Source organism: Juglans regia, chromosome 2, assembly GCF_001411555.2.
Source record: "Juglans regia cultivar Chandler chromosome 2, Walnut 2.0, whole genome shotgun sequence".
Lineage (NCBI taxonomy): Eukaryota > Viridiplantae > Streptophyta > Magnoliopsida > Fagales > Juglandaceae > Juglans > Juglans regia.
In genome coordinates, this window is record NC_049902.1 from 29262164 (window position 1) to 29277163 (window position 15000).

Here is a 15000-nt window from a genome sequence, read left to right on the forward strand (position 1 = left end):
TGTTTTAGTAATTTTGCCCACCGCCTTGCTCACTTTTTGGAAGTTCAAAGGCTTCCACCGTTTTATTCAGTTTTCGTAAATCACGTTTGTGCTTTCTATTATTCACCCTCTATAGTCCAGTTTCAAATTCTATGTTTTCGGATTACTTCAAAGGCATACATCCATAGAAATAGAATCGAACTTTGTTTCTTTGAAGAAAAATGCTAAAGCGAGGCATGAACTAGGCCTCCCTGCGGACGACTGCCTACGTAGACTCAAAACGCACCGTTTTGTAATAAATAAAACGGTGCGTTTTGAGTCCACTGATATGCCAGCCTTCGATCCAAAAAACGCACCGTTTTACACTTTTGATCAAATTTGGTTCTCCCTCCCAAGAGCTCTCTGCTCCTTCGTTTCTCCCCAGATTCACTCGATCTGCAGCGGATTCACTCGATTTGCAGGTTCGTTTCTCTTCCTTTCTCTTGGTTTCTATTGGTTTCTCGATTTGTTCTTTGTTTCTCTATATTTCTTCTTCCAGGAATCTCTCTCCTGCCCGATCTCTCTCCCAAACCTAAACCTAAACCTAACCCTAAGAGAGCCGTGCGACGCCAAGGAAGAAAATTCCTTAATCCTGGTATGGGTTTCTGATTTATTTTCTGTTTTGGTTTGTTTTTGTTGATTTTGCTTCTGATAGCACTATCTTTGTGTGGGAGTGCATAATTTGAAATAATACTCATACTCAATATTGCAAAGATTGACTTACTTTTCCAGAATTAAGGAATTTTCTTCCTCGGCGTCGGCGTCGCACATTGGGGGTGGCTTGGAAGGCATGCCTAAATTACTTTCTAAATGGTTGTGCTGTTGGTGGTAATTGGTGATGGAAAAAAAAAAAAATAGCTTTGTTACCAAAGCTGTAAATCTCACATGTTTACTTCTGGATACCTCACAGCTTTCATACAGAAAGAGTTCCATCTCCAAATATATGTATGAAACATTGTGCTTTGATTGAGACTAAATTTTGTGTCCATCTTCCAAAGCCCAACCTAGCCTACCCTTTTTTAGATGCATTGAATTTAAGGAAAATTCTGTAAACATAGACGTTTGTATATTAGATTGAACTGAAATGATTAAAGAAAGGGATAAAGCCAATCATTAGGTAGTTAAATTTGAAGGGAGAAAACCAAGTTTCATTTAGCGGTAGAGTGGTTAAGAAGGCAAATCAAAATTATATCTAGATGCTGATGGTTTGTAAAGTGGTTGAATCGTTAAGGGTTGCCCAAAAGGAAATAGCTGGCTAGTGGTACTGAGTTTGGGAGAAAACATAACACCACTTGGTGTTGGATGCAAGTCAGATTGCTAAAATTGTGGGGACAGCTGCTTAATTAGAAGCCACCCAAAGCAGAAACCATCATTTGACATCCCTAACAAAAGACCTCACACATGTTGACGTTACACTTGAAACTTCACACCTTTCTCCAACTCCTTTTGCCTATATTTTGGGTGGTTTTAAAGTCAAGCTCATAATCTAGTTGGGCCTCAGCCCTCAATCCAGAATAAGAATACCAACTTAAGGATTCAGCACTAATGAATAGGCAAACAAGGGAGAGTACTCTCACATAGACAGCATGAGATTGTCATTATTCATTGGTTAAATCTTCTTCTAAACATGAAAATCCCTAAAAGGTTCAATGTAAAATCTCTGCAGTAAGTAAACCAGTCATGAGAAAATGACTCTAGAGTACCATAATATTCAAGTCACCTGATGCCACAAACATTTTTTTTTCCTTCCCAAAGAAGTAGGTACATAGAACTGAATTCATTGATACATATAAATTTGAAAGTATAGCCCATATGAGTGCAGAGTGAATATGCTGATAACTGAAGAGCATTTTTTAGGAGTGCTAGATTACAAAAAACAGAACTAAAGCACTTGTCTCATGTCTAAAATACTCACTGCATGTCTCTACATCCCTACCACAGATCCAGTCCAACAAAAGCAATCACACCAAGCACACAGTCACTGACATTATGTCTCTACATCTCTTACAGATTTAGAATGTCGTCATCAGTTGCTTCAACATCGTTGCTTAATCATACATTGAGTAACGTCCCAATGTGCAGCTGTTGGAATCAAGCTGTACTTAGAATATCAAATACTCGAAGAAATTCGGGGCGAGCATTCTTTGGGTGTCACTCTACAACAAAGAGATAGACGCAATTAATAGTAGTTACAAGTTTATGTTTTCATATTACTATTTTATTCAAAAATTTTGACGTCAAACATACTTGATTATTTATTTATAATCAGGGGTTACCAGACTGCAACTTTTTCAAGTGGTCAGATAGTAGTGAATACAAAGAGCAAGCACTTGTAAAGAGAGAAGCAGAAGTATTAAGGAAATATGAAGAACTTAAAAAGAGAGAAGCAGAGTTCGGGAAGAGGGAGTTGACACTCCATAACGATCACGCCCAGTTTCGATCTCAAGAAGCCGACATGCTGCATGCACGCAAACTATTTCTTGTACTTTGGCTAATAGCCATATTTATTTACTTATATTTGATACTCTCACTGTGTTGATGAGTTTGTATTTATATTTTATAGAAACTTAGCGTTTGTAAGTCGAGACTTTAAAATTATGTATTTGAGACGTTATTATGATTTGTATAAAATCTTCATTCCTAAGACTGCATTTTGTCTGAACGTGTCAGTGCTTATTAAAAAAGTATATATATGCGTGAAAATAACTTACCAGCCTGATCATTTTGTCAGAATATTTGACAGGACTAAACTACAGGTTTATTGAGTTACTTTTTTCCATGTGGATATAAGAGGCAATATGAAACACAGTATAATCTCAACTCATAGCCAAACAAACATTTACATTCAATCAAAACCACATAAATTGAGTACTTGGATAGAAACTCAAATTTACATATATAGCGTACTTGGATACAAAATGTGCAAAGCGTGGCCTCAAATACTAAGCCACATATACAAAACGTACACTTTCACTACTAATACATAACATACTCCAGCATATCAACACCAACACCCAAATTCCTACAAAATCACCCCTAACACACATGCCAACAAACCCACAAACAACCCAAATTCCATCAACACACAACAGTTGTAAACATAATGGATCTCTAAAATCTTGCTACAAGAAACTATTGGGCTGCGTTCCATCTACCGTCTCCGGCTGCGTTCCATCCATTCCTAGTTGTATCTGTGAACATAATAGCAGACAAATTAAGACCCACATAATAAAAACCACGAACTATACAATAAAATGACCTCAAGTGGTAATTGTACACTTTTTTGTGTCCCCATCATTGGATGTTGTCCACTTTCTTCATTGACCATTATGGGAGTTTGTACATTTTCTTGCATCCTCATTTCCGATAGACCGAGTTGGTTTTCACTACTTTCCAATGGTTCGGTATCCAATATACGCCTCTGACAACATAAAAAATAATTAGAGTTCAGAAGTAAGTAGAAGTAATAGTATATTATCAAACAGTCTGACAACATAAAAAAAGTAAGCCTCTCACCAGTCTGCTTTTTCCCTGATCTTTTCTCTTATTCGTAGTCTTAGTTTTAATTTCTTCACTCTTTCCTCCATCGTGGATATCTTCCTCTTACACGGGGGTCTTCCCTTACCTCTGACAACATGGGGACTTAGCATCTTCTTCGAACTTCCTTCTGTGAATGCATTCACGGTACTTCCTCCAACATTGGAATCTGTGTTGGAGGGCTTCGATGTGCGCCAAACCTCATTCATTGCATACAAGTTTGAAATCATTTCCTCAGTATGCCCATCGCACGAAACTGCATTAGTTATTACCTCATTGAAAGTTCTCAAAATACGTTTATACCTAACAGTTTCTGGTCTCTGATCAACAGCATCATAACTGGTCGAAGTAATAGTATAACCCCGTTTTATGTCTTTCCGCCACCGGTCTAATATGTACTTTTTTAGCAACTCACGGACTTTCTTAGCTAAAAAGATGGCAAGAATATGTCTACATATTATCCCTCGCATCTCAAATAACCCACAAACACACTTCGTCTCACACTCGGCCTCATTAAAGTAAAGAGTATTCGTAACTTCCTTGATGAAATCTTCAGCCTTTACTTGATCATCGACCGAGTAAATTACGATTACTCCCTCCATTTTCTCGAAACGACAATGATAATATATCATTCCCATTATCTCTTGTTGAACCTCCTTAAATTTTACATTTGTGTATACATCTTGAAACTTCTTCTCAAGAGCCAAGTGTGATATGCAAGGAATGGTGAAGTTAAATGAATTGAACTCAGCTTGGTTTTCATTTTCAACTTTTTTCTTGAGAGCATTGTCGAACTGATCAACAAATTCTTTAAGATTTGTTCTGGCATGCACGTAGCCATCGAAGAAAGCATTCATGCTCTCACTACGTTGAGTTGTACTCATTCCAGCCTAAAACGAGTTCTTTAAATATACCGGCACCCAAAACTCTCTTTCAGCATATAAGCTTTGCAACCATGCATTTTCATGCAAGTTGAAAGTATTAATGAGGCTTTTCCAAGAATTCTCAAACTCCTCAATTGTAAGAGAGTCATATACACAAGATAACAACTTACTTTTCAGGCCACATTTGTATTGACCATGGGAACCAAGTTTCTCAGGAACCTTTCGCAATATGTGCCACAAGCAATATTTATGCCGCGTGTTGGGAAAGACAATGGCGATGGCATTTTTCATTGCACGATTTTGATCTGTAATAATTGTATTAGGCAATTTTTCATCCATGCAATCAAGCCAAGCTTTAAATAACCAAACAAACGATTCTGTATCCTCACTTGAAATAAGGTCTGCACCCAACATGATTGACTGTCCATGATGATTTACACCCACAAAAGGTGCAAATGGCATTCCATACCTATTTGTCAGGTATGTGGTATCAAATGTTACTACATCTCCAAAGTAGTTGTAGGCCCCTCTACTACGGGCGTCCGCCCAAAACACAATTTTCAGTCTATCATCATCGTCCAATTCCATGAGGCTGAAAAAGTCATTATTCTTGTATTGCATCCTTCTAAAATACTCAAACAACGCTTGAGCACCACATTTACCAAGGCGCAGGTGTCGTGCCTTGTCAATGTAGTTACGACAATCTTTTTCTCCAAATTGTACGTTCTCAAACCCACCTGCCTCAGTGACAAGAGCATGAAAACTCTTATTAATCCGTATGCCAGCCTCATCATTTGTATCCAACACTCTCCTAACAGACTCATTAACTTTTCTGTTGCATCTGAAAAACCTGAATTTTTTTGGACTGAACACATGATTGTGTGTGTTAAATACGGATGTGACACACAACTTCCCATTCTTTAACATGACATTCATTTTTGCCTTGCAGTCTGTTTTGCTTGTTGGCCGAGGTTTGGAGACGTTTGATGCCCTATTTCGTGCCTTGCCACCCTAAGCACATCCCACAGTGACATATTTCACAGTCTCATCCTTCTCTCTTTTACTCTTTTGTGTCATTAACTGAAAACCACATTACTTTCCGTAATGTTTATAGTAATTCATTAACTCATCCTCCGACTCAAAACTCATTCCTGGCTTTGGCTCCTCAGTGATATCACCCCCATCTATGCCAGCCTCCTTGGTATCAACCGTAGTACCCAAAGAGGCAGTAGATTGCGCCTCAACTTCTATCGAGTCTAATGTGGCCTCACTAATTTCTTTAACAGAGTCACTTTGCTGCACTTTATTTTCCTGTAAAATAGGAGAAAAAAGTATTATATGTAAAAATATGTTATGGATAATGTAAAAGACAGTGAATGTGGAGAATCCAAGACATCACCTCATTGCCACATGGAAATGGGTTGGTAGAAGTTGGAGGAATAAATATTGGTAAAGCCGAACAAGAGCTAGCAGCGATACTAGCGCTGGTTTGTACACTAGAACTGACAGCTACACTAGAGCTGACACTAATTGTGGAGCTAGACATGGGAGCGGAAGTAGAGATCCATGAGTATTGCTATAGTTTTCCAAAAAAAAAAAAATGTAAACATAAATAGTTAGCCCAATATTCAAGTCTAACATTAACTACAATAAATATATATACGAAAAAATGATCACCTGGTTGCTCCATTGATATGGGTACGCAGTTGGAGGAGGTCCCATCACTGGTATGACAGAACTATACAAGGCAGCAGTATTTGACGCGGGCGTGGAACTACTCAAGGTAGCAGTACTTGCAGCTGAGGTAGTGCTCCATGGGTGTTGCTGCAGTTTTCCATAAAAAAATTAAAGATAAATAATTAGATGAAATATTCAAGTTCCAAAAATTAAAAACGAATAATTAGACGAAATATTCAAAGACATTATCACCTGGTTGCTCCATTGATATGGGTACGCAGTTGGAGGAGGTCCCATCATTGGTATGGCGGTACTTGACGTGGCAGCGACAGTAGAGCTCCATGGGTCTTGCTGCAGTTCTCCCAAAAATAATTAAAAATAAATAATTAGACCAAATATTCAAATTCATAACATAAAGTCCATGAACTACTTTACCATCCAACGATTACCTGGTTGTTCCATGGATATGGGCTGGCACTTGGAGAAGGCACAAAATGTGGTAACCATGCATGAGGCACTGGACCGTAGTAACTTGGCATGTAATTTGGATGCAGTGGTCTTGATATGTCCTAACATATAGCAACATAATGTTAATCAACCGTATTACCAATGACTACACATAAATTAAACACACACCAACTGTTGAAAGAGGTTTACAATACCTGCGTTGATGGATTTGTGATAGGAGCTGTTATGCGGGATGCATCTTCTTTTTCTTTCTCCATTTACCTCAACAATGAAACCAAGTGGATCTTACTTTTTACGTAAATACTGCAGCAACACTAAATGCAACTTTTTACAATAAATCTTTATACAAATCTGCAACAACATATATACACAATCAAGTTAGGAACTCAACATTTTTTTACTCGGCATTTTTTTAGAAAAAACTATTACAATCAAGTTGGGCATTTTTAAAAAACCAGCCAAGCTTACATGTATAGATACTACGGATTTTTTTATGACAAATGATACCATAGGTCAACAGATATTATTGATCATCCCATTATGTTTAAAGAACAGACAATGATAGTGTCAAATGTCAAATACTTCAAATGTACTGAAAATTTCATGAATGGAAATGTCTAGATGTAAGATACCACACAAAGCATACTAACTTTATCAAAAAAAATTTCCAATTTTTGAAAAACAATGCACATGGGTTTGGATTCACTAAAAACAATGTACTAAAAATTTCATGAATGGAAATGTCTAGATGTAAGATACTACACAAAGCACACTAACTTTATCAAAAAAAATTTCCAGTTTTTGAAAAACAATGCACGCGGGTTTGGATTCACTAAAATTAATGTACTAAAAATTTCATGAATAGTTTTTGAAAAACAAAGCACACTAAAATTTTCCAGTATTATTCCCTTCGACGAGTTTGGATTCACCCACACTGGTCGTCTGGAGCTCAACGTCTCCAATAAAAGAGATTTCACAGCAAGATGAAAAAAAATCAAAAGAAGGGTTCTTACTTTGACGGTGAAATCTCGGCTTCTCTACTTTTTTTTCTCAATTTCTCCCGCTTGTTCTCTTCGTAAATCAGCTTCTCTATTTTCGTTTCAGTTCTCCCGCTTGTCCTCTTCGAAAATCGGCTTCTTTATCTTCTTCGTTTTAGTTCTCCCGCTTGTTCTATCCTGCTTTTGCATTTTTTTTTCTTTTTTTTTTAATTAATGTATAATTGCTGACGTGGCAAAATGCCACATCAGTGGCGTCCGCGCGCAGGCACGGCCTTGTGCCTACCTATAGCAGGACTCTTCTTTGAATTGGGCTTCCACACAGGTTAGACCTAGGTATTTTTTTTTTAAAACCATATTCCTTTTACATATTTTCTCTAATTTAAATGGTACCTATTATTTTCACATATACTAAAAATATTATATGTGAAAATGCATAGTATCCTTTTCTTTTTTTAAAAAAAAAAAAAAAAAAACTTTTGATAGGATGCAGAACTTGTCTTCCAATGAAACAATTTTTCGACTTTTGGCCATGCTAGAGTGATATCCATCAAACACTTATACCAACCGTATATAAATATGTTTATTTTTTTGTATTTTTTTAAACATTTTTTTTTATTACAGAGTCATTAAAATGCAATTTATTCACCATTAGGTAAAATTTAATTTTTTTATCTCTTCCCAATTAATATTATTTCATTATAAATGTTAGTATAATGCCTGGATTAAAATTTCCATAAATATTTAGTATTTTTTAGAAATTATATATATTAGTATAATTGACTTATAACGTAGGATTTGTCTATTTGAATGACTACGGTTTTGCTTCTACTGAAACTGATGTTCAAAACTTATCCGAGAAATAGTATTCTATATAAGTTCTTTGTAAATTCCTATATATGACTGGAATATTGATCTCATTGAGTTACTGGTAGTCTATAATGAATAATAAAGCTAAAAAAGTATGTAAAACTGAATAATAAATTGTGTAATGTACATAAGCGTACAATTAAATACCAGCAAACATGTTTTTGACAGTCAAGAAGCTGACCTTATTACTCATCTTCCCATCAGTTTTTGCAGACAATATGATCAATTAATGTGGCGAGGAACCATCGATGGTGACTTCACAGTAAGAAGTGCATATCACCTTCAAGGGGACCTTCAAGACAGAAAACAAGTTGAGACTTCTAATAAACTTTTCCTAAAAGAAGACTGGTGTAAACTATAGAAACTCCCTATTCCACCAGCCTCGAAGAACTTTTTGTGGAGAGTCTGTAGTAACATTTTGCCAACTAAAGATAATTTGTGTAAAAAGAAAGTTTTGACAGATTCAACATGCCCAATGTGCCTACAACAACCTGAAACAATGGAACATATATTGTGGAATTGTGTATCAGCTTCTGACGTTTGGAGTGTCTCCTCCAGAAAAATTCAAAAGAGCTTCATGGCACAAAGTAGTTTCAAACAGATCATGAAGATTATGCAACAGAAGCTTGACAGAGAGGAAATGGTAGAATTCACTTTAACTCTATGGAATTTATGGTGAAGAAGGAACCAATTGGTTTTAAAGAATATTTTTATTGAACCACATCAAATGATATACAGAGTAAACCAATTGAGAATGGACTTAGCAGCTGCTGTAAATACCAGAAGACAAGGCAATAATATTTCTGAAAATACTGACAGAGTGTTTTGGGAATGTCCACCAAAGGGTTATTGCAAGATTAATTGGAATGTTGTAGTTGAATCAAAATTATGTAAAATAGGTATGGGAGTTGCTGTAAGAGATGATAAAGGGAATTTTTTGGCTACAATGAGGAAGAAGATGACATCTATTCTAGATCCTTTACTTGCAGAAGCCAGGACTGCTCTTGAAGCAGTTAATTTTGGAATTGAACTTGGCATGGCAAATGTAGCAATGGAAGGAGACTCCTAGCTAGTTGTCGAGGCAATACAAAGGAGACATCAACAAAACAATTATGTTGGAATGATCATCACTGATATCAAAGTCCTACTCAATAGATTCAAATCTAGTTATTTTAAGCATGTAAACAAATAAGACAATTTAGTTGCTCATTTGTTGGGGAGAAATGCTTTAACAGTGATTGAGCGTGTAATCAAGTTAGAGGAGACTCCAACTTGTAATCTTTCTGTGTCTTAACACAATTTTATCAATGAACAAGTTGTTTTCAAAAATATAAATAAATAAATACAAGCAAACATTTACCTGAAATTATTAAAGTAAAAATGAATACATGGATGGATAAACTACATGTAGAGATAGATAGCAATGAGAAAGTAAAGATGCACGATAATTAGATTGTGCTCGTAAAGTACTAAGTTACATAGTCGAAGTTAAAACATGTTAAAAATTGATATAAATTTAGATCTCATTTAGATGGTGAAAGTGTTTTATTTCATCTCATTTTATCATTTTAATTTTTTTTTAAATTTTTACATAAAATATAATAAATATTTCTTTCATATTAGATGTGATAATTATATTTCTTAATCTATTTTGTGATATTTTCTGCTTCTACAAAAGATTTTATATATATATATTTTTTTCCTTCCAACTGGGCAAACGTGCTGATCACCACTAGTCTATTATAATACATCGATGCGACACTGATTATTATTTTTGAATCAGTTCTTATCTTTTCAAATAAATAACATTACATCAATCTAATTATGAACATATAAATCTAATTATGCCGACAGTCGATTCTGAAATGGTCCATTAACAAACGTGGCAAAAGAAGAGATCGTGAGTTCGAGCATTGTCGACAAAAATTGGGCCGACAAACCCAAGTTCCCCCCCTCACCCCCAAAACCCAGTCTATCTCTCACCCTATATCCAACTGCCACCTACTACTATTCCACACTCTTGACCCGTCCTCTCTCCCCTCTCACCTTCTTCAAAGTTTCAAACACAAGTGTGAACGGTAAGACAGACAGGAACCTCCTAGACCTTCTAGAAAGCGCGCACAAAAAAAATCCAAATGAAAAGTCACACAGCGCCATCCACTCTCTCACCGAGTCACCATTTTTCCAACGCGGTTTTGCCGTCATGATCATGACTCGTATTCGCTCAACTGGGGAGAAAAAATAAAATAAAATAAGATCAAAACCTTTTTTTTTGCTTTAATGGACTTTCTTTGTTAAATTGCTCCATGTTTGGCCATTTCTACTTTGACAAATTCACACGCTATCCCGATGTGATATTTTGCTCCGTCTTTCCTCGAAATTTCCCTTTTCTCATACTACAATCCCTCCCTTTTATTTAACTGCCTCTTCCCCACCCACTTCTACCCCCACACTAAATTAGTCTTCTTTCTTCTTCTTCCCCAACACTTTCAGCCTAAATTTTATATTTTGAAGTGTGTAAATTTTGTATCTTGTAACATCCCAGATAGAGTTTTCTTGGTTGTTTTGAAGGGATTTGAGGAGATTTTTGAGTTAGGATGGAGAATAACCAGCAATCGTTTTGGCAATTCAGTGATCAGCTTCGGGTGCAGACCTCGAATTTGGCGAATCTCTCGGTGAACGATTCCATTTGGAGCTCTAATCTCGGCGCGAAGAGGCCTGAGGAAAGAAAGAACTTTGATGTAAGGGTTGGTGGAGAGGTTAACTCTCTGAGCAACTTGAATTCGAACGGGTCTGACTTTAATGGGTTCAATGATGGGTGGAACAGTCTCAAGCCTAAGGGATCTGATTTCAATGGATTCAATGATGCGTGGAGCAATCTGAAGCCAAAGGGGTCCGATTTCAATGGAGTCAATGATGGGTGGAGTAGTCTGAAGGCGAAGGGGTCCGATTTCAATGGGTTCAATGATGGGTGGAGCAATCTGAAGGCGAAGGGGTCCGATTTCAATGGGTTCAATGATGGGTGGAGCAATCTGAAGCAGAAGGAGTCTGATTTCAATGGGTTCAATGATGGGTGGAGCAATCTGAAGCAGAAGGAGTCTGATTTCAATGGGTTCAATGATGGGTGGAACAGTTTCAAGCCAAAGATGACTGATTTTAATGGGTTTAATGAAGGGTGGAAAACTGGGGCTATCAGCACTGGAAATGGTCCAGTTTTTGGTGGATCTCAAAAGAGTGCTGGGATTAATGGTGGGTTCACCAAGGGTATTTATTCTAAGCCTGGGAATCATATTTATAACAACAATAATATTAACGTGAAGGGGCACAAGAATGGTGGTAAGGGCGAGGATGATCATGGAGGAAAAGCTGGGAAGAAGAATAGTAATGGTAACAAGAAGAATAATGGTGAAAATAATAATGATAGCAAGAGTGCTGTGGACAAGAGGTTCAAGACACTTCCACCATCCGAGTCTCTGCCAAGGCACGAAACCGTTGGTGGGTATATCTTTGTCTGCAACAACGATACCATGCAAGAGAATCTCAAAAGACAGCTCTTTGGTATGTAGCCCTTCTCTTTCTCTAGTTTTTGCTGCAGAGATTTGTTTTGATTGATTTTCTGTATAAATTTCAATTTTTGCTTGCCCCTTCATTCAAATCAAGTTTCTGGGTGCTTGGTTGAGTCTATATATTCACCTGATTTTTAAATTTAAGATCCACGATTATGAATTGTCTCTGATCTTCAAAGAGAGATTAGAGATGTTCGATATTATTGGATCACTGTCTAGTTTGCAAATGGAATTAAATGAATATCCTTTCATATAAATGTTATTTTACTCGAATCAAGTTGTAGGAATTAATCCATTTTTTGATCTTATCTCTCAATTACAAGTGTTTTCTTGTATTTTTTTATTTACAAACTGACGAAACACGTCAAGTCACCTAACTTTATAGGTTTATATTTGTGTAAATGGCTTTTCAATTATTTGTTTCTAAATTTATGCTCCAAAATAATTCCAGGTCTGCCTCCACGTTACCGAGATTCAGTTCGGGCTATAACTCCTGGCTTGCCACTCTTCCTTTACAACTACTCCACTCACCAACTCCATGGAATTTTCGAGGTTCGTATCTCTTTTATTAAGCATGAAATAGTCAATTCATTTTCTTCTTGATTTTGGGTGTGTAATTTTGGCTAATATCAATGTGGTTTTTGTTCAGGCTGCAGGCTTTGGAGGAACAAACATAGATCCAACGGCTTGGGAGGACAAAAAGTGTCCTGGTGAATCGCGCTTCCCTGCTCAGGTATGAACAGTGAAGAACCCCCCGTTTTCATGGTTTTCTTTCTTGATTGCAGAATATGAAAAATATTTGGTTATATATATACATGATATCTGATATTTACTGCTATATATATACGTTTGTGACAGGTTCAAGTTCTTACAAGGAAAGTCTGCGAGCCATTAGAGGAGGACTCCTTCAGGCCAATTCTTCACCATTATGATGGCCCGAAATTCCGCCTTGAACTCAGCATTCCAGAGGCACTCTCTCTCCTGGATATATTTGCAGACCAAAACGCTTGAGCAAAGTATTACTATATCTATATATATATATATATATATATACTGCTATACGAGTAAAGTAAAGATAGTGAAAAAAGAACAGCAGAAAAGAAAGCTGGTTGGCTGTGTTGTGTTGTATCTTGGAATTTAAAGGGAATTTTGGAGAACAAATTCAGTTTAGGACGGTTGAATTTGATGCAGCCTTTATATATATGTGTGTGATTTGTAAGCTGGTTTTTGGATAGAGGCTGTTAAATGTCTGTCCTTTTTTGTTGTTCATGCAATTTTAGTGTATAAATAAAGCACAAGTGATCGATACAGACGAGCTTTTATATATTATTGGGTGCTTATAATATTTTATAGAGGATGCTGCATGCATTGAAGCTTTAGTACGAAAGTTGAGCTGCTGATCCATTTGCATATGAAGAAGCTTGAAGAAGGAAAAATAATAATTGATGGTGTTTGGTATGATGCACCTTTTTAAGGAAGAGTAATGCTAGATGTGACTGCAAACCTCAAGAGGAAGTGACGTTTGAGCAATTTCTTTACAAACCAAAGTGTTCCGCCTTTGGTGAATTGGTCATGCATGGTCAAGAGGATTAGTATTAGATTGGTTATTCTATTTTTTAAATTTTTATTATGTAATTTTTTTACCTTTAATTAATTATTTAAAATTTAAAGTCTATATTAAATTAGTCATCACACTCTTTATAATAATAAAATTTTATTATTTTTTATTATTTATATTATTTATTAATTTTTATTTTATTTTCATAATTTTTAATAACTTCTAACAAATCATATTTATTTTTATTTTCACAATCTAACAATATATAATATAATAATCTCATATATATATAGATAGTAAAATTTCATATGAATAAAAATCTCATATCTATAATATAATAATCTTAAAAAATACTTTTAGACTTGTTATAGTTCTTTTCATATTTGAAAAGAAGAATGGATTTATTATAGTTTATAGTTTGGATCAAAACAATTTAGTTAATTCAATGTAGAGTAAATATGGATGATATTTGTTAAATTTGAAGATGAAAATGCATTTGACTAATCCAATACTAATGCTCTAAGGAATTATTTGCTTCTTGATAATCGATAATAAAGTCACGTTTAGAATTTGAACTGAATTGATATCCGTCTAATTTAAGTTGAATCTATTATTTAAATATTTAATTCTTAAATTATTAAATTTATCTCAACTTAAAATCTCTTTACACATGTGTTTCACAATTTTTTTTAACTCAATTTCTTTATGAGCGGAATTTATAATATTTTTAACTTTTTATAAATATATTTAAATTTATCTTAACATTTAAAATATTTAAACTCATCTTAAATAGATCATATAAAATTTATTTTACTATCTCAATTTATTATTATTTATAAAGAATTTAACCCAGCTTAACATCTTAACCTAAACGTTTGACAATTTATTTTCATGGTATTCCATTGTCAATCTTTAGATACGTGTTCAATACAAATGATCTAACATTTATAAATATATATATATATATATATAATTGTTAAGAAAATTTTCACAAAATTAATGAATCCTATCACTTTTGAAAATGTCAAAAAGGTCTTTCTAATTATTATTATTATTATTTTATAATTTGAATATATTTTAAACAGGTCTCACCATTTTCACAAAAATCCTATAAAATCTGTCTTTATAATTTTTCTAAAAAAACTACACAAAATTTTCAAGAAAAAACCTAAGTCCAAACATGCATCTACTAACTTAATTAATCCAAGAAATTTTAACATTTTTAGTAAATTTCTAACCATTTTGATTTAACTATTGGCAGAAATTATTATGAAGCTACTTTTTCATGGGATACTCTTTGCTTTGAATCAAAGGTAATTAATGAAACTTTCACTTATGGACATCTAACCCGACAATGCTTTGAGCTAAAAACACGGGTGCATGATGACTTGTGGGTAAACCAAATTAAGATTATCACCGAAAGGAAA

The 15000-nt window shown here is 35.1% G+C and overlaps 2 protein-coding genes across 2 annotated transcripts; one reads left to right on the forward strand and one right to left on the reverse strand.

The window, feature by feature from the left end:
• Positions 1–3140: 3140 nt before the first annotated feature.
• On the reverse strand, positions 3141–4412 carry LOC109019643 (protein FAR1-RELATED SEQUENCE 5-like). Its single transcript, XM_019001985.1, has 3 exons — positions 3535–4412; positions 3296–3437; positions 3141–3209 (listed from the first exon to the last, which is right to left on the reverse strand). The coding sequence occupies exons 1-3, from the start codon at positions 4410–4412 to the stop codon at positions 3141–3143; spliced, it is 1089 nt and encodes a 362-aa protein (XP_018857530.1).
• A 6369-nt stretch (positions 4413–10781) lies between these two features.
• LOC109019651 (uncharacterized protein DDB_G0283357-like) lies at positions 10782–13339 on the forward strand. The gene is made up of 4 exons (XM_019001995.2): positions 10782–12007; positions 12467–12567; positions 12665–12748; positions 12874–13339. Exons 1-4 carry the CDS (start codon positions 11047–11049, stop codon positions 13024–13026), a joined length of 1299 nt encoding a protein of 432 aa, XP_018857540.2. The 5' UTR covers positions 10782–11046; the 3' UTR covers positions 13027–13339.
• The last annotated feature ends 1661 nt before the right edge of the window (positions 13340–15000 follow it).

Bases quoted from the DNA above. Each gene is read 5' to 3' on its own strand.
- LOC109019651 (XM_019001995.2), top strand. From the start codon at position 11,047: ATGGAGAATAACCAGCAATCGTTTTGGCAATTCAGTGATCAGCTTCGG. The intron at 12,008-12,466 runs GTATGTAGCCCT...AAATAATTCCAG, and splicing joins TCTCAAAAGACAGCTCTTTG to GTCTGCCTCCACGTTACCGA. The intron at 12,568-12,664 runs GTTCGTATCTCT...GTTTTTGTTCAG, and splicing joins AACTCCATGGAATTTTCGAG to GCTGCAGGCTTTGGAGGAAC.
- LOC109019643 (XM_019001985.1), bottom strand. From the start codon at position 4,412: ATGAATGCTTTCTTCGATGGCTACGTGCATGCCAGAACAAATCTTAAA. The intron at 3,438-3,534 runs GTGAGAGGCTTA...ATGTTGTCAGAG, and splicing joins ATCAGGGAAAAAGCAGACTG to GCGTATATTGGATACCGAAC. The intron at 3,210-3,295 runs GTACAATTACCA...TTATGTTCACAG, and splicing joins TGATGGGGACACAAAAAAGT to ATACAACTAGGAATGGATGG.